The 19,039-nt window shown below is 48.1% G+C and overlaps 2 protein-coding genes across 3 annotated transcripts; one reads left to right on the top strand and one right to left on the bottom strand.

Annotated features, from left to right (window-relative positions):
* Positions 1–1,659: 1,659 nt before the first annotated feature.
* Positions 1,660–18,638, top strand: PLA2G7 (phospholipase A2 group VII). Of its 2 annotated transcripts, none has more exons than XM_069805637.1 (11): positions 1,660–1,776; positions 8,523–8,647; positions 10,918–11,068; positions 11,688–11,781; positions 12,320–12,388; positions 12,860–13,007; positions 14,519–14,632; positions 15,505–15,596; positions 16,042–16,215; positions 16,805–16,953; positions 17,335–18,638. In XM_069805637.1, the coding sequence occupies exons 2-11, from the start codon at positions 8,543–8,545 to the stop codon at positions 17,436–17,438; spliced, it is 1,200 nt and encodes a 399-aa protein (XP_069661738.1). In that variant the 5' UTR covers positions 1,660–1,776; positions 8,523–8,542; the 3' UTR covers positions 17,439–18,638. The 2 variants fall into 2 exon arrangements, with proteins under 2 accessions (XP_069661738.1, XP_069661737.1); XM_069805636.1 differs by lacking the exon at positions 1,660–1,776 and adding an exon at positions 7,747–7,953.
* Positions 6,434–7,692, bottom strand: IMP3 (IMP U3 small nucleolar ribonucleoprotein 3). Its single transcript, XM_069805638.1, has one exon. It carries the CDS (start codon positions 7,628–7,630, stop codon positions 7,073–7,075), a length of 558 nt encoding a protein of 185 aa, XP_069661739.1. The 5' UTR covers positions 7,631–7,692; the 3' UTR covers positions 6,434–7,072.
* Positions 18,639–19,039: the final 401 nt, after the last annotated feature.

The raw sequence follows: 19,039 nt of genomic DNA, 5'->3' as shown, positions 1-19,039 counted from the left end.
CTGATGTGAGGGAAGGTTTGCAATCCTAAGGGCTACGTCCTGGGACCCAGAGGTGGATGGGGCCATTTCCCTGCTCTCAACTCCCATAAACATCCCAACCACATCCCAAATCCAGGCTGGAAGGACACATCACCATCTCTACCCTGCTTTCTTGTAAGAAAAAGACGAGAATCAAAGGTCAGAGGGAATCACAGCCTGCTTCAGTAGGTCCCCTGACTTAGGTGGTTGGACTGCGTAGACCAGATCCACGAGAAAGACCCATACATGCCTGCTGCTGAGTTTGACTCCTGCGTATCTGGCAATATCTGAATATATTAAAAAATACAATAAATTTTGGAGCTCCTCAGTGGGCCACAAAAGTATCATTGGCTTTGGCACGTCTCTGTTACTTTAACCATTCGTGTACAGCCTCCTCCTCCTTGTTGCCTCTCACTAACCTTGAAGAATTTGTTCCTTTAGATTAAACAGAGGTCTTCAGAGTTGTCCTCCAAAACCTTTCATCAGCATTACATCTATCCTGAAATGTTACACTTTAATGCATCCAGCCCATCACTGAAATGAGTGCTGGACAAAAGTACAGAAAAAAAAAATTTTTTTTTGGACCTTTTCATACAACTTTCTTATTTTTTCCAAGAAAAATTCAAAGTTTAAAAACATAACTTAAATTCCAAGCACCTTTGTGCTCTGCTAGCTTCTGGATCATCCCCACACACGTACACGCAAAGGGAGAGGAAGAGAAGCTGGCGATCCCACCCCAGGAGCCCACCAGCTCTCTGGGGAGACAGTCCACGGGGGCAGCTTCATAAGCAATTTCAGCCAAGCCAAATTTGACCTTCCCCCCCTCCCCTGCTGCCTCCCTTTGCTAGCCTTGGAGCTCATATGGCTGTTTCATCATCCGGATCAACCTGCTGATCTCTCAGGAAACTAATCTTTTATTATGGGCGCTGGGTTTAGGGTTAATTGCCTAAATTCAGCGTTAGCAAGGGGTCGGGGCTGTGCGAAGCGGGGGGGTGGATGCAGATCTCCCCCCATCAGTAGGGACCTGGGCTTGATCCACCTTAAACCGCTCCACAAGTTTCACCCAAAAGTGGGATCCGCTTCCTTAGGGTGTTGTTATCCCTTTCTCATAAGGAAGGAGGAAAAGATTTGCATTTTTTATGGAGGGACCTGGAGCCAAAGCGCAGCGCTCCCCCGCTGAACCCCCCCTGGACCCCTCGCCCAGCCATAAAGGGTCGCGGCTCCTCTGTGGGATGTTTCAACCTGACCGGGGATGGGGGCGGATTTTTTCTGGGTGGTGGGGGTTTTTTTCGGTTTTTTCTTTGTGGTTTTTTGTTTGGGGTTTTTTTTTGGGGGGGTGGATTTTTGGGGGTGGTTTTTTTTGTTTGTTTTTTTGTTTGTTTGTGGTTTTTTGTTTGTTTGTGGTTTTTTGGTTGGTTGGGGGGGTGGATTTTTTTAGGAATGTTTTTTGTTTGCTTGTTTTTTGTTTGTTTGTGGTTTGGGGGTTTGGGTGGGTTTTTTTTGGGGGGGGGGTGGCTCCATGCCCCAAAACTTTTTTTTTTCCCCAGGCCCGGGGAACACTGTCTCATCCGCAAACTAAGGCAAAGTTTGGTCCCTCCCCTTCGGGGAGAGCCCGGCACTCGCTCTGCCTCCCAGCCCGACCTCCTCCGGCCGCAGCAGCCGCCTCACACCCGGCTCCGGGGGGGCCCGGGCGGGGGGGAACGACACGACCCGGGGGGACCCGCCTGCTCCTCCGGCCAGCGGGACACCCCACGGCAGGTACGTGGAGCGCCGGGAGCCGCTAAAAAGAGGGAAAAAGGGGCCTGGCGGGGGGGGAAAACAGCGGCATGAGACGGGTTTTAAGGAGCCGGGGGGGGGGTCTGCGCAGTCCCATGCGTGGCTTGGTAGGGGGCCCGATCCCCGGCTTCAGCCTGCTCTTCCCGAAGTCTGTCCCCAGCTCTCAGGGGTTCGTGGTTCTCCGCTTCGCCCCCCCCCCCCCCCCCCAGCCCCTTTATCTGGCTTTAAATCTCCGCGTGTCCCCGCGGAGGGGTGGGATCCGCTGCGGGGGAGCGGAGGGTGGACGTGGGAGTTTGGCCAGAGTTCAGGGAAAAAAAGGTGAATGGAGTTCTCCCGCTGCGAAAAGTAACCGGACACGGGAGCGTGGGGAGTGGGAAGCAGCAGTCCCAAGAGAAACTCAGACGAGATGGAAGGGGGGAACAAAAAATAATAAAAAATCACAGCGAGGGTGATTAAACTCTGCTTCAGGCATCCAGCGTCGAGACGGGCAAAACCCAGGCAGCCCCATGCGTGCGCGGCTTTGAGCAGGGGTTTGGGTTAGGTGACCTCCAGCAGTCCTTCCCCACCTAAATTCTTCTGGGAGGTTAAGAGGGACACAGAGCGGGTTTGGGGGGCTCTGCCAACCCAGCGTTCATCTCCCCCAAAGCCAGCACATGCGAGGTGGACGCCTGCACGGGACCCTGTGCCCCGGCTGCTGTTAGAGCCGGTGGGGGGTGAGACGGCGGTTTTAGGATGTGGTTCCTGGTGGGTTTTAAGCCCAGCGAGCTCAGATGGAGGTGACAAGGCAGTGGACGGTAACGTTAGTCGGATGAACGTGCTGGGAGAGCCTGCTTGTACTTTACCCTGAGACACAATTATCTGAGCCTCTGCGGGAGCTGCAGGTGGTGGCTCTTCAGGGTAGGAACCGAGGGCGGCGATGCCGTCCGGACGTGCGCTTCCCAACCCCGCTGACGTGATTTACAGCAGCCGAGAAGCTGTTGTGATTTACTGCTGGGGACACGTGGGATCCTCTAACGGGCAGCTCTGGCAGGAAACTGGAGATGCTCAAATCGCCATCTCTGGCTGTCCTTAGTGGTTGGCCTCCCCTTTTTCTCTGTCTGCTGGAGGTGAAACACTTTATTTCTTCAAAATCAGCTAATATTAGGGGGGGAAGGGACCTTTCTGCAGCGAGGTCGTGCTTGCAGGGAAGTGAGAGGGGACATTCCCACGGGGGAGGATACACTTGGATTTAGCCTTTGCATCCAGAAGCTCCAGTTTATGGGAAGCTTGAATCCAAGCGCCTCCTCCTGCTGACTCCAAAGCTGCTGCCTGCTGTTTCTGCCTGACATCCCCACATCCTGACCACACAGCAGACAGGTTTTCCACCACCCAGGTCCTGCTTCAGGCCCAAACCAGCAAGGAAAGGGTCAGGAGAGTTGCTGCAGTGCCTAAACTGGGGCATTTAAGAGCAGGGACCAGAACTAGGGCTCTCGGGTAAATGCTGTCATAACACTTAGGGGTACTTTTTCCCCAGACCTAGTGAACGTTGAAAAGTTTTGGTATCTGGGATAGGGACTAAGGTGATCCCATGCCCCGCTGATGAGAAATGGCTCTTTGGTTCAATCTCCAGTGCCAAATCAGGCAGGGGATGTACTTAAAAGAGATTACTCAGAGCTCAGGAAGGGGACAGTGACACCTCCATCTGCTGGGGAATATCTCACTGGGGAGTGCTACCGAGATGAGTGCATGGAAGTGCCCCGAGACGTGGCTGGGAGGCCCTGGCCTAACCCAGGATGCAGGAGCATCACCCAAAAGGCTGGGAATCGCCCAGCTCCACCATTGCTCCTCTCCACCTCTGCACCACATCTTGGCAAGGGGGATGTATGTCCTTCCCCAGTCCCGTGGGCCATCCATGCTCGCCGTGATGTGCTATCACTGAATTACTGAGGTTGGCATCACCTCTGCACCAAGCCACGCCGAGACGTCAGACGGAAGCAGCCTTTAAGACATGCAGCATTCTTGTTTACTGGAAAAAAAGTGGCTCAGATCAGTGGAAAAATACACATTTGCATTTTGGTGACAGCCTCAGCCATTTGCACCCTGCAACACAAAAGGCGTCAGTGTGAAGGACTCTGCTTCAGCTCCCCCACATTCCCCAGGCTCAGCTCTCTCGCTTTGGCAGCCTTCAAATAAAGGACAAGCCAAGGTCAGGGGAAAAAAAAAAGAGAAAAAAGAAACAAGGGGAAAAAAAAAGAAAAAACAACTAAAACTGTAGGCCCTGGTAAAACCTCTATGCAAGCGAGAGCTCCTGCGTGGAAACTACTCGTCGTTTGCTCTTGCGCTGCCCAGACCCCCCTGCAGCCCCTTCCTCCCTCGCTGGAGAAGCTGGCAGCCCTCCAGCCCCCAGCTGCTGGGATGGGCACTGGTGGAGGTGGCAGAGATCAGGTTTTGTCAGGCGTGGGGAGAGCTCGCCCCGACACCAGCACCACCATCCTCTGTCCTCCTCCACCAGTAACTTCCCACAAGCTTCATGGAGACGCTGAGCTGCTTGAGGAACAGCAAACCCACTCCAGAAGGTGCTGGAAAGAAGCACAGTGACACCCACGACCCCGTCCTCTGCTCTCACGTGCATAAGCTCTCCCACTGCAAGCCCCCAGAGCGTGGGAGGGGAGAATTTGCAGGATCTGGCCCAAAAAAGCGCAACACCAGATTGCCTCCTCGTGCCAGCTTGCACGGACCCGCGGAAGCTGCTGCGGATTTATACTGACGTTGGATCCAGCCTTGGAATTTAAAAAAAGGCTCCGTGTTTATCCAAGTGCTGGGAAAGGCTGTCAGAGCTGCTTCCTGCGCCCTTTCAATCCCCGGCTCCGGAGTCACTGCGGGAACCGCCCGGCGGCAGCCACAGCACGTCAGCTCTGGCAAACAAACTCAGACCCCTGAACTAAAGGTGAAAACATGGTTCAACACGAGGAAGCCATCATCTGCCTGACTGCATTCGCCAGCAAGGACATGGGCGTGCTGCTGTCAGATGCAACTTCCATTTTCAGACTGCGATGACACCCTTTTTATCGCACGTGAAGCGAGCCCAGCTCTTGTCTGAGGCATGTGTGGACTCCAGCTGTTAAAAAATTTAGGAGCAGGACGCTCATTTCAGGTCTCAGCTACTGTATAACCAGCAGGGCTGCAGAATTCCAGACTTAAGACACACACAGACACATAAATGCACCGCCTGAGGCATGTCTTAAAAAGAATGTAAGAATGTGATTTCCAGTACCGCAGGAGGAGAGCAGGGGTGGTGGATGCCACAGTATCTGTAGGGAAATCAATTCCCACTGCTTAATTTAACAGCCTACAGGGTTTTGGGTTGTTTCCCTTCCGCAACAGATGTTGGAGGTGTACAGACGAGTGATGAAAAGTAGGTTTAGGACAAAAAGAACAGGCTGATGGTGTAAACCGCAGAGGCTAACAGGCTGGAGGTTTGAGATTTCCTTTTCTGCTGTTCCTTTGAGAGCTGGACAAACTGGGCAGAGCAGCAGTTTAGCATCAGAGTAGTAAAATGCCCTGCACACGGCATGTCACCGTGCTGTTATTTAAATTCTCCCAAAAGAGTAAAGCAGAGCAAACACAGCATTTTTACCTGACTTAGGCACCTTCTCAATTTCCCAAAGAATGATGAAGTTTTTCTGGAGGAAAGCTGTAAGAAAAGTCAAGCTTCAGGTGTGAAACATCTTTTCAGTTTGTATTTCTTACTATAAGCAAGGTGCATGCCCTGAGAAAAAGGTTTTTAAGGTGTTACAGGTGAAGCAAAGGGGTTTCCCCACCTCTTTTGTGTCCTTTTCTTAATATCTACTATTGCTTTAAAAGTTAATGCTTTGCTCAATACATTTGGCTTATGAGCCTGGTAGGAATTTTAACATTTAGTTTGCATTTTAAAAAACAGCCATAATATTTGATGACAGATTCTGGTCCTGATTCAATAACCCCCAAACACCCCTCACCTAGACACCTTTCCCGTTCAGGAACGCCACGCTTTCCTGGATGCTGAAAAGCATACGGACCCAGAGCGGTGGCTGCAGCTGAACTCCAGCCCTTTGGTCTTGGGACGGGCAGTCACAGCTCCGCTCCTAAACCTCCTGCCAAATCCTTTTGTAGCCCTGAGTAAGGGAAAGAAAGCATTTCTAGCAAAAACCACTTTATAACTTAGTAATAGCCTTGTAGCTATCAAAAAAAAAAGTTACATAAAAGAAGTTGCATTAAAAAAAAAAAAGGTCTGCAAGATGGCTTACTAGAATATTTGAAAATGAGAAGAAATCCTCACAGAAACTACAACATAAAATAGCACACACGTTTCTTCAGCAATTTAAAAACAACTGTTTTATTTTTGCTCTTCTGCTCTTTGTATCAAAGGGGAATAAAGTTCCCAAGAGCCCCAGAAGGCCCGAGGCTCCCCTCAGGTACTGATTTTTGTTTGGCTTATATGCAAAGTTCCCCCCAGATTTGCAGTTACAGTTACGACAGCTTTTGCTCCAACGCCTCCCCGGTTACATCCTGCTCCGTAAATGATGCCTGGTTGTCAGCTGGAACCCCACACTCACAGATGCTGAACTCAGAGTATTAGACTTCCCTTTACAACTTCACAGGAAAATAATGTTGGCTTGTTTTGTTTTGTTGTTTGTTTTTTTTAAATTCTGGTTTGGGCTAAAACTTTTCCAGTCCCAGAACTGCAGCACGTGGCCTCCTTGTTTACCACTGACCCCAACCAACCACCCTATTTCCCCCGTACACGCGTTCCTCGGTATCACGAGGAAACCCTTCCAGAAGCGGCTCCTCCGGATACTGCGTGCCCGTCAGCTGCAGGAGGAACCGTCTCTTTCGGGACAAAATCTTTGACAAGCGGCCGCAAAGCCGCTGCCCAACTCGGTCCTAAAAGAGCCGCTCGGCCAGGCGTAAAACCCCTTCCAGCAGCTATTATCAGCAGCCAAGCGCTTCAACCGGATCGCGTCCTCTCCTGCCGGCGGGCAGAGACCCTCTGGAGCGCTTTCGCTTTGCGGGACGTACGCGCTGACGGAGGTGGGTACCGGCGCCTTCTTCTCGGGGCGACTTCTGCGGAAGGGACGTTTCCCCGCGGGGACGAACGGAGCCGCGAGCTGCCAAAGGGGAGCGGGACGTTGCCGGGAGCGAGCCCGTCTCCTCCCGGCTCCCGCTTCGGGCGCGCCGGGGAGGGTCGCAGCCCTCGACGGCGGCCCCCACGCGTGTCCCCGAGGGGGCCGAGCAGAAGAGCGAGGCCGGGCGGGGGGCCCTAGGCGGCCAGGTCGAAGTCGTCGCGCTCCTGGTTGTAGTCGAGCACCTTCTGCCGGAGGCGAGAGGCGTCCACCCAGGTGACGAAGTCCTCCACGGCGCGGGGGACGAGGAGCGCGGGGTCGGTGACCACCTCGGGCCCCACGCGGACGTGGCCCTGCTCCACGAAGGTGACGGCGTGCCGCAGGTTCTGCGCCATCCGCAGCTTCACCAGCAGGCAGGGCAGGCGCCGGCGGCAGAAGGCGGCGGCCGACAGGTTCTCGCAGACGGCCAGCGACCGCCGGCTGCTCACCAGCCCCAGCCCGTAGAGCTTCTCCAGCAAGGCGGCGGCGCAGCGGGCGCGGAAGGCGGCGCTGGCCGGCCCCAGGTCGCGGAGGCGGCGGGCCAAGGCGCGGACGGTGCGGGCCAGCGCTTTGTACTGCACGTAGTCCTCCCGCCGACCCAGCCGGTACCGCCGCAGCGCCTTCACCTCGGCCAGGCTCCCCCCCGCCGCCTCCCAGCTCACCAGCTCCAGCCGCCGCAGCAGCTTCTGCTCGTGGTACTTCAGCTTCCGCACCATCTTGGGGACGAGGGCGGCTCCGCGCCGCCGGCCTACCCCCCGCCCTTTCCGGGGAGGAGCGCCCGCGCTCCGCCCGGCCGCCGCCGCCTGCGCTTTCCCCGCTAGCCCGGCCCGGCCCCTCCCGTCGCCGCCGCCGCCGCGGGGGCTCCCGGGCCTGGCGCGGCGCACGGGATGGCCCCCGGCTCTCCTCCAGGCTGCGCCGGGGGAGGAGGCCGAGGCCGGTGAAACCCTCGGGGGCTTGAGGGGCGGGGGATGCCGCCGGCGCCGGCTGCCTCGTCCGGGATGCGGCGGGGGGCGAGCCTGGCTCGGAGGTGTCAGCCCAGGTACGGGCCGCGGACGCTCAGGCCTTGCCAGCGACCCCTCCTGCACCGGCAGCCCGGCCGTTTCTCCCCGGGGATGGCGTCCAAGGCCTCGGCGGGCCTCTTGGAAAAACGGCCCGGCTTTGTCGACCCGGGGGCTGCAAAAACTTCCCTCTCTGCCCCTCCTGCGAGGAGGAGCAGCCCTCGGTCGCAGCCCGGCAGGGAGGGAGCGGCCTTCGGCTCTCCGAAGGAAACTCGGCCGCTCTTGGGCTCACGCTTCCCTCCTGGAGCCGGACCGCTACCTCGGCCTGCCCCAGTGCCGCCGCCACGTCCCCAGCCAAACGCCCCTTCCCCGGCTTTCTGGTCGGCGCAGGGCGTTAACAGCCCGACCCTGGGGATTCTGGACCCTCTGCTCCAAGGAAATTCCCCGGCGGAGCAGGTCGGGTTGGCGACTCGGGATTTCGGATTCTTGTATGGGCTCAGCCTCGGATTTCCCACTCCTGGGTGTTTAACGCGCGGCGTGTTTTTCAGGGTAGGTGATCTGGTCACGCAGGCCGTGGCGGTCTCCTCATTTGCTCTGTGTTTTTCCCCAGGTGTGTCAGTGAAGGCACCAATGGACATGGGGAGCAGCAGCACTGAGAAGTTTTATAGGATCCCCGAAGGAAAGGGACCGCACTCGGTTGGATGTACAGACCTGATGACAGAAAATGCAGTCGAGGTAAGTCTGTCCGTCCTTCCTCCTTTGGATTTGAGCCGCGATGTTAGTGAAACAACTTGCTGTAGTTTTACAGAGGAATCAGACAGAAGGTCCGGTCTGTGTGCAGGGATGCGCCGCGGCTGACACTCACAGCTGAGTTTTCTGTCCTCTCCGTCCCAGCGTAGGATGTGTACTGGGCATTTACCAGACACACGTAACCTGCAAGCCTTCCCCGTGGCTGCTTCCTCCCTCCTCCTAATATCCTTGCCTTCCTGACTCCCTTACGCAAGATACTGCAGAGAAACTGTGTCCTTCTGGGACACACGGGGTTCTTCCCACCCACCCCACCGCTCTCTTCTGCCCTGGGCTCCTGGGGAGACTCCACACGCAGTCTCCGTGACTGTAGCTGTTCTCACCGCAAAGTTCCCAACGGGATTTGGCAGGGGTGGGTGATGAGGGTACGTAGTGTTTCAGCTGCAGGGGAAAGCATGAGATGTCTTCTCAAAGTTTTATCTATCTGAAAAAGAACAGGATGCCAATTCTGCAAGTGGTTAGTACAAAGAGAAGCCACAAAAAGAAGATGGGGCCAGTAAACAGCCAGCTAACTTCTGGGTTTCCATTTCAAATCCTCTTGCTTTTTGATTTTCCTATGGGAATACACCTGCATTTACACTGTGGTTTTACTCCTCAGACTAGCCAGGTGTGGTGGAACTTGTGATCAGTTTGTAGTGGTTATTCGTATGTTTTCCTTTACTGAGTTTACTCTGTATTAGCAAAAAGAAGCGATTAGTTTCTCTCTGCAGTCAGCCCATGTGTTTTCCTTAGATAAGCAATCTGTATACTTACAGTTCTCTCAGGCATAGAGAATGACCGTCTTTTGCTTTCTGGGTGAGCAGTTAGTCACCTGAGGAGGTTCACTGGGTTTATTCTGGGACCAAATTAGTATCATTACCAGTATGGATGAAGGGTTTGATGGTTTCTTCCTTTGTGTCAAAGGTTGATTTAAGTTTGATAAATAAATAGAAATAAGCTTCATTAAACAAGCTTTTGGTACACGTTGCGTATGAAACTGATAAATTAGTGTTCAAGAAACCAGACTTTATTCCAAAAGTCACGTTCTTTTTGGCCCTAGACTTAACATGGTAAAACAAAAGTACAGTTGGAGCAAGACAGTGAATTTGAATAGTGTGTTGCAAATTCCCTTGCAAACAGGGAAATAAGAATGCTAATTACACACGGTTCATCTGCCAGGAGGTCTGCTTTAAGGTGTGCCGTTGGTACGTTGCTGCTGTCTGCGTAGGAAAAATACTGGCAAGGTGGTATGGAGGGTCCACGTGAATGTGGGAAGCTTGGGTGGTTTCCTGGAAGACCTGGAGTGCAGACAGTAAAAGAAGATTCAAATCAGTGGTAAGAAATGGAGGCAGATAAAACAAAAATTAACAAAGTGAACAAAAATTGTTAAAAAAGTTAACAAAACTGTGTTTAGAAAGATGGACCACTACAGACTTGTAAACATCTTGATGAGGAGGAAGAACAATATATTGCGCTCCTTTGCTGTGCAGCTGCCCAAGAGCTTTACTGACAGCCTCTTGCTCAGTTTAGCCAGGAACACTATAGCCATGTTGAGACCATGCCCCTGACTCTACCCGCATCTTCTCTGCTGGACAGCACTTCTAGAAACTAGTGTCAGGGTAAAATTTGTCTTGTTAACCTAGTGGAAAAATATACTTCTAGGAGGGTCTGGTTTTCCCCCCAGTCTAGCAAGCTGAATTGGGTCAGTAACAGCTCCATGAGACTTACTGGTGCAAGGAAAGCAGTGACAGCTCCCAGCTGGAAGTGTGAAGGGGACACAGTCACCCCTCTTAAACTGATCAAACTGCATCATCGTATCATTCCCCGAAGGGAGGCATAGTGAGGAAGACAGAAGAAAAGATCCAGCAAGATGTAGAAATGGAGCAAATAGGTAGTGAGTGTTTGTAATGATTGACTTTATTAAATGGAGCATTTTGAATTAGCCATAGGCTAACCTGGAGAAGGTGACGTGTGTCTCTGCCTGGATGCCAACAGTCATGCTACTTTAAATTCACTGCAGGGACAAAAAGATAGTGACATAGGATTGGCATCAAAGCCTGTATAGGATAATAATTTTCTCAGGAGAGTCTCTTAATTCTCTCAAGCTGTCATTCTTGCATCTGAGGCCCTTGACAGAAATGTTTTTATCTTCCTTTTTCTCTGCCATAGATATATAAATATCAATCTTCCTTTTTTTTTTTCTTCCCTCCTAATCCCAGGGAAGCTTCTTGCGCCTATATTATCCATCATGCGATGCCACAGATAATGAAGAGGCACCATGGATTCCAGATAAAGAGTACTATCAGGGACTCTCTGACTTCCTTAATATGTACCGAGTTGTAGGAGAAAGGCTTTTCCAGTACTATGTTGGTAAGACTGGTTTTGGTTTTATTCCTTGACTAATGCAAGGGCATGAGCTCTGTATGCAGGTCATTGCCTCACTGCTCCGTGAATAGTGTGTTATTGTTGCAGGACAAAAAAAAATTAGTTTTTCCCGAAGAAGTACGTTTGTTTGAGATGGGTTTGTGTAGTGAGGCTCAGTGATGAATGTGACCCAGTTCTCAGGCAGACCCACAGTCCCAGACTGCTATGAATAGGAGCGTCTGGGCAATTTGCTCTAGGAAGAGCTCGGGCGAGCTGCGCCTATGTGTTGGGCTTTAAATCCCACAGGGAAATGTGCAAATACTAAGGTCTGAATACCAACCTGACTATTCTTGAAAATATGTTCTTGTAGGGTTTAAGAGATATGTAGGCCTTGTGCTAGGCTGTGGATGGGAGGAGGAGAAGGAAAGTATCTTCTGCCAAGTAGAAAGTATTTTCAGAAACAGCTCTGTATTTGTCTTCTGTATTTTAAGGATGAGATTTGGTACCTTACCTTCAGATGACTGCTCTGAAATCAGCGGTCACCAGATTCTCGGGATCTCTCCCACAGGAACAAATGCTTTCTCTCATTTCAGTAATAATGACATACACTTTGATTTTTATCTAGGTTCAGTGACCTGTCCTGCAAAGTCAAATGCTGCTTTCAAGCCAGGAGAAAAATACCCACTCCTCGTTTTTTCCCATGGACTTGGAGCTTTTCGGTAATTGTGCAGTTTGCTGACAAACTAGTTTTGTTGTCTATGGAGACAGCAGTCTCCAAGGATGGTTCTGAACAGATTTTCAGTAGGGGAGTGAGATCCCCATGAAGGTGAAACAGGTGTGAAGAACAGGCTGCTGTGTATCAGTATGCCTCCACTGAAATCAACAGCAGTAACTAAAAGCAGGCTTGATGTATTTATTTGTGTTTTCCCTTTGTGTTTTAGGGGTGAAGGTATTTACCGATCCATAAGCATGTTGTAAAGATTAGCTAGTTGATTTTTGGACAGCTCTTTGAAGACGCAAAGTGTCATATGTGCTACTTTTAAAAATCATTAGCATTTTTCTTTCTGAATAGATAGTAAAACAGTAACAAGATTGTGTGAACAGGCTTGGTGACTGGCATACAAAAGCCTGCTCTACCGGCTAGCAAATTCAAACAGAAGAAATAGCACATACATAGTGTGGTCAACATTGAAAGAGCAGTGTAACTGAAATAATTATGTGTGCACGTGTATCACTAGAGTGTGGTTTTAATTGCAGGACGATCTATTCTGCTATTTGCATAGAGATGGCTTCCCAGGGCTTTATAGTGGCTGCTGTGGAGCACAGGTGTGTATACTGCACGTTTTTGAGTTCTGATGGAAAGAAACTTTCTGACATTGAATAGAATGTTATTTATTCTAAAGAAGAACTTATGATTTTTTTAAAAAGAAAAACCAGTATATCTTCTTCAGCCCTGCCCACACCTCCCATTTCTCTAGCTCAACTCTTATCTAAGCAAAGGGGATTTGCTTAAATAAGCCCTTGAATGAACAGTCCCATGGTAGATATTGTTCATCATTCTTCAGGCATGTTATTTTTCTCTCTCTTATTGTTAGAACCTGGAGAATATAAAGGAGGTGGGAGTTTTGGTGGGGTTATTGCATTATTTAGAAAGTCTGTCTATGCTCAGTTGTGACTGCAGCAGCACTGGTTGGTAGCTTGGATCTCTTGAGATAAGTGAAATCTAAAACTTCGGCTGACTTCATCCCAAACCAAATGGAAAACATCCCCAGAACTAACCTTTTGTTGATATTACAGAGATCAATCTGCTTCAGCAACATATTACTGTAAAAAAAAGTCCGTTTCTGAACCACAGGAAGAGTCTACAGCAAACACGGAGAAGGAGTGGATCTACTACAGGAAACTAAAAGCTGGAGAGGAAGAGCGTTGTTTGCGCCATAAGCAGGTACTCATCCTAGGTCTGTACTCTGGGAAGTGAGGCAGGAGTGGTGTGTTTAGGACTAACTAGCAGGCTCTTTCCCTCTTTGGCCATGTCTGCAGTCTTCTGCCATGACTCAGGGGATATATAAAAATACACCAAGTCCTATCTTCCTGAAGACGGGAAAGCCAACAACAGCTTTCTTCAGAGCATAAACTACTTCCTCAGGAAAGCTTTCTCATGAGGTTGCACTGTGGCGCTTAGTCAGCTGTTTCTCCTCTGGCTCCACTCAACTTTCTGTTTCTTCCCTGTGTCTTCACGCTTTTGCTGCCCAGCCCAGTCTTTAAATGCCACAGAGTTGAATTCAGATGTTTGTGTGGTCTGAGGCTTGCGTCAGCTTTTGTTTACTGTTGGATGGCAGGATGAATCATGGCTGTTCTAAGGGGGGTGTTTGCTTCATCATCTCCAACACACTTGAATGTGGTTTATAGCAATGTAAACAATGCAAACTTCCTGATTATAAGCAGTATCCATGCTAGATGTGATATGGCCGTACTGACGAGCTCCTCCAAGCATAGACTTGACCTTTAAAATATGGGAGTGTTTTCTTCCAGCTAATGCAAACTCAGCCAGGGAGGTGTTTCTCTTTATCTCCCTGGGCCATACAGACAGCAGTACCATTGTCATTTCCTGTGTGCATACAACATCCTACTTATGAGTATAAATATGTAATGTCTGAGCTTGCAAATAACCTCCAGAAGCTGTTGACTGCAAATTTTTCTAGTAGAGAAGTCAGGAGATTGAGATTTATTTGAAATTTGGTAATGCACAGGCATCTTGCTGGCTGCCTACATGCTGTGGTTCCCAAGGACGCTACTGTTTTTTGGTTCTTTTTGAACCTTTTCTTTCACTGACACATGAAAGTCAAAAACACTTCTTACAGTGAACAATGAAAATGTTTATTTGCAACAGCTTTACTACAGTTTTTCAAGAATATGTATGTATATAAAACAGGAAGGGCTTCTTGTCTCTTTGTTATTTTGGGTTTGTCCAGTGTAAATACCATTTCAAAGCAATTGTGCAGATGGAGCAAGTGATGTAATGACATTTGCTCATCAGAGTGAACATGAGGAGGAGTAGCAAGTCAGCCTTCCTTGTAGTTGTGTAACTTAAGCCTTTGCACATCCCAACAACCCCTTCTCAGAGCAGTGACAGGATGAAGGAGTTGAAGGTCTTTGGCGCATGTTATAGGGATAAATTCTTCCACGTGCAGAGGATCTACGCAAGAGCTTAAACTCTCTTCTTCCACGTGCACAGGATCTACGCAAGAGCTTAAAATCTTTGGACCTCCAAAAGTTAGTTTTGTTGTTGGTCAGACCTTGTCAAAGTTCTGTTTTACAGCTCCATTCTGCAGTTCAGAATAGTTGTTACCGTATCAGGCACTTGTGGGGAAAAAAAAAATATCAGACTAAGTCTTGTGTCCAAAGGGCCGGCAAACCTAGCAGTTGTCTGATAATTCCTTCCACTGCTCTCCCCAGGTGCAGCAAAGAGCACAGGAGTGTATCAAAGCTCTCGATCTCATTCTTAAAATCAATTCAGGAGAGAAAGTAATGAATGTACTGAATTCAAACTTTGACTGGAATAGCCTAAAGGTGAGTGAAAGGTGGTAACTGCACTTTGTTAAATGCCTGATAATGCTTCTGGTTTCCCTCTTCCATTTCTAAACTGGTTCCTGTAAACTGTTGTCGTGGTTTAACCCCAGGCAGCAACTAAGCACCACGCAGCTGCTCGCTCACTCCCCACCCACCCAGTGGAATGGGGAAGAGAATCAGGGAAAAAAAGGCAAAAGTAAACTCATGGGTTGAGATAAGAACAGTTGTAATAGAAAGGAAGAAACTAATAATAATAACAATAATAAAATGCCAATAATAATAATAAAAGAATTGGAACATACAAAAACAAGGGATGCACAATGCAATTGCTCACCACTTGCTGACCGATGCCCAGTTAGTTCCTGAGCAGCAATTCCCCTGGGCCATCTCCCCCCAGTTTATATACTGGGCATGACATCCCATGGTATGGAATACCCCTTTGGCCAGTTGGGGTCAGCTGCCCTGGCTGTGTCCTCTCCCAGCCTCTTGTGCCCCTCCAGCCTTCTTGCTGGCTGGGCATCAGAAGATGAAAAATCCTTGACTTGGTATAAACACTACTTAGCAACAACTGAAAACGTCAGTGTGTTATCAACATTCTTCTCATACTAGATCCAAACCATAACACTATGCCAGCTACTAGGAAGAAAATTAACTGTATCCCAGCCAAAACCAGGGCAACTGTTCTGAAGATTACACCGTAGATCTGTGAACATATGCTCAGGTCATCCCAAGCTGGATAGATAGTAATGGAGCTGAAAGGATGCTCTTCCTACTTCAGTAGGATCTATTGCCTAAAAATTTATTCCCTTTAAAAAAAAAAAAAAAAAGTTTGGGAAAGAAAGTCTCTTACAGCACCTGAATTTTTTTGACAGGATTCTGTTGATACTAGCAGAATAGCTGTGATGGGACACTCTTTTGGTGGTGCTACAGTTATTGAAAGTCTCAGCAAAGAAATAAGATTCAGGTAAGTACGCAAAACAAGGCGAGAGACATTTGGCACTTGAGAGGTCTGGAGCAGGGGACCTCACCTGAGATTCCCCAACTACTAATTAGCTCTTGAAGAAAAGTTTTGTTTGGCATGTCTTGTTTTCGTAAGTCATGCTTCTTTGAACTGTGGGGATGTGGTGGAACATGATAGCCGTATCATATTATATCATGATACTGTGGGACCCTGCAGAAGCTCCTGTACCTAGCTGCACCTGGCAATGGAGACCAACAAATGCAATAATGGATTAAGTCTCTTCCCCCAGAGTAGAAATCATCTGGAAACAAAATGATTCATTAACCTGTTTACCTGTTCGGTGTCATAGAGAGTTTCGCTTTCCCATGTCTCCTGCAAATCAAAGCATGCTGAGAATTTCCATACAAAGCTTTCTGCTTCTGTGACAATATCCAGTTGTTTTTGACAGGTGTGGCATTGCCCTCGATGCATGGATGCTTCCAGTAGGTGATGACATTTACCAAAACAGTGTCCAGCAACCGCTGCTTTTTATCAACTCCGAAAAATTCCAGTGGGCTGATAATATCTTAAAGATGAAGAAGCTCGGCTCCAATGACACAAACAAGAAAATGATCACTATCAAGTAAGAATCCAAGACCCATCACTTCTGTGGTTGAAGATGAATCTTTACTCTTATTAGAGCTGTACAGTTACACATAACTGCAGAAAGACAGACAGTCCCTACTTCCTCATGGCCCAGGTTTTCACTGCATGTTTAAATTAGACGGCAGTACGTCCCCCACAGTGCAGACAGAGACTTCTCTCAAAGCAGCCAGTAACCCTAAGTTTAAGATGCTCCAAGGTGTGCATTCCGGCCCAGGGGCACAAGTTTTGCTCTGGGCCTCATGCATCATCTGCGTTTGAACACTTTAAACAGCCTTCTGGGTGCAGTTATGCACTCACCTAGTGAAAGCACTGCGTAGCAGGGAGTGGGTGGTTCTATAATCCACCTCAGAGCAGAGACAACTTGAAGTTTTGCCAAGCCTACTCTTTGTTGCCGTTGCAATTGTAGTTACTTACAGTAAGCATGTACAAAACTTCCTCCCTTCTGTGGTTAGGACAGAATTTACTGCTGTGCACGACTGTCTTTGAAGAAGTCTGTGCAACCCATGGCATCTTTTAATCAGATGACTGCCTTCTGATGAGCCTGTTGATCATGGTTCTATTTGCAGGGGGTCAGTACATCAGAGCTTTCCTGACTTTACCTTTGTGAGCGGAGAAATCATTGGAAGATTTTTCAAATTAAAAGGAGAAATAGATCCCAATGAAGCTATTGATATAAGCAATCATGCTTCATTAGCCTTCCTGCAGAAACATTTGAGTAAGTATCTGTTTACATCAAAGTATGAAGTTAAATTAACACTTAATTCCTATGCAGCTTTTTATATAACTGTTCTTGTTTAGAACAAGATCAAAAGTAAGTGCGTCAGAAAAGTTTAAGTAGAAGAAACAACAGTCAGACTCTTTTTCTAGAGGTTTGTTAGTTACTTTTGTAATCTAAGCAATTCAGAGGAGGAACATTGCAGTTTTGTTCTAAAACCTAAAAACCTGGAGTGTCATTTTTCCCTTCTTAAAACATCATGCCTCCCCTACTTTGCCAGGTTGATTCATCTGTCCAATAGTTTAATTTTTCAGTGTAGCTTTACAAAAAGCTGACTACTTTATTCATTACCACTTGTGGTTTTCTTCTCCCATTTCATAGGTCTTAAGAATGATTTTGACAAGTGGGATTCTCTTGTGGATGGCATAGGACCCAATGTTATTCCTGGTACCAATATTGACTTATCTCCAGCTGAACCTGAATAAGGAATACAAAGAAGTACTGAAAATGCCATGGGCATCAGGACACTAACATTGGCCACCTACACAGCTTTTGGGATGTGGAACAACGACAACAAAAAAATAAGGCATTAGGTTACATTATCATGTAGAGAGGTTTTAGTTCAAATGAGTTAGTGGGATTCTCTGAAATACTGCAACAGGGTAACTTCTGCTATATAGACAGTTGGGGGGAGAATCAATTAATGGCAATTTAAATGCTTTCTGGTTTTGACTTTATTCTAAGTCTGCAGAGAGAGAGATTAAGCTCCAAGGAATTCAACTAGAGTTTTGCTTACTAAGTTTTAAGTGAGTTTGCATCCAGCAAGCCTTTTTTTGCAATATAAAAAACCCCCAACTTTGTTATTTAATTACTTAATATTGCAGCTGTGGTCTGACAACAGTTGCAAGTTGGAGCAGGTTTTTCCTCCTTCTAGTCAGTGAGGTACAAGTGGAAGGTTGTCTTCAAAACTGTCTTATTAAAATAAGAGTCACAGTAAAAGGTACAGGAAGTAGTTTAAGGTAACAGCAGAGAAAGGTGTTTGTTCAGACACAGGACTTCTCATATGAACTTAATCCACTTACATTTAAGATGTGTTTACTGCCATACTTGGAGGAGGTTTCCATTCCAAAAGCTGCTGAAATGGTCACTCTTGTTGTAGCAACTGTGATTTCGCTTAGGCAAAGCTCCCAGCAGTGCCTCTCTTGTTAATCTCCGTATTACCACTATCTATCAGTCATACTGTTGTAGGTGAAATTACAGAAGAGATGTGTTACTTCTACCACTCCCTTTAAAAAGGGGTATGTAAGCATTGCTTGATCATCTTGATGTCTCTTATGGTTATAATACTCTCTAGACACTCATCTTTTTCCAGGTACTAGCATTGCTGTCTGTATCTGTCAGTAGAAGCAGTTGACTATGTGGTGGGCTAAAGAAGGCTCTGATTTTTAGAGCAGAACTCTTTGAAGCTGCCACATGGAAGGGTGACTTCTTAATGAATAAGCCTTGCAAAAGGGGGACTACTTACTGTAGCCTATTTGTTTCAAAATCAGGTTACAAAAAAAACTGAAGCAGAACAAGGAAAGCAGTTAACAGTGTAATAAATATTTATATAATCTGTGATCTTAACATGAGATTGCAACATCTAAGACCTGTTTTCAGAATTTAATTAAATTCTCTCCAGCCTACCACCATGTATTGTCTCTATTAAGGGAAGAAACATGCAAGTGTTTCTCTTGCTGAGAAAGCACTAACCCTTGAGATCTGCCATGATACTCACCCAGACTATTACACTGTCAGAGATCTTGGGTTCCTAAGTCATTATGGCAGCATGAAAAATCCATAGCCTCTGAAGAGGAGGAAGCAGCTATGGTACACAGGAGCATACAACAGGACTATAAAATAGAAGCCCCTTTTCAACACAGGAGGAGGAGAACAAAAGGTGAGATAAAACAGCTGCAGCTTAAGGAGAAGTCCTTACCACACTGTACACATGCAGCAGCAAAACCATTCTAGGAGGTCTGCTTCATATTTATAGGCAAAGCTTCATCTTTTTCATCTTTCATTAGTGCAATTAAGGCCATGTCAT

The sequence above is a fragment of the Haliaeetus albicilla genome, chromosome 18, assembly GCF_947461875.1.
Source record: "Haliaeetus albicilla chromosome 18, bHalAlb1.1, whole genome shotgun sequence".
Lineage (NCBI taxonomy): Eukaryota > Metazoa > Chordata > Aves > Accipitriformes > Accipitridae > Haliaeetus > Haliaeetus albicilla.
Note: the sequence above shows the minus strand (reverse complement) of the source record. Positions and strands in the feature narration are given on the sequence as shown.

Bases quoted from the DNA above. Each gene is read 5' to 3' on its own strand.
- IMP3 (XM_069805638.1), bottom strand. From the start codon at position 7,630: ATGGTGCGGAAGCTGAAGTACCACGAGCAGAAGCTGCTGCGGCGGCTG.
- PLA2G7 (XM_069805637.1), top strand. From the start codon at position 8,543: ATGGACATGGGGAGCAGCAGCACTGAGAAGTTTTATAGGATCCCCGAA. The intron at 13,008-14,518 runs GTACTCATCCTA...TGCTCTCCCCAG, and splicing joins GTTGTTTGCGCCATAAGCAG to GTGCAGCAAAGAGCACAGGA. The intron at 14,633-15,504 runs GTGAGTGAAAGG...TTTTTTTGACAG, and splicing joins TTGACTGGAATAGCCTAAAG to GATTCTGTTGATACTAGCAG.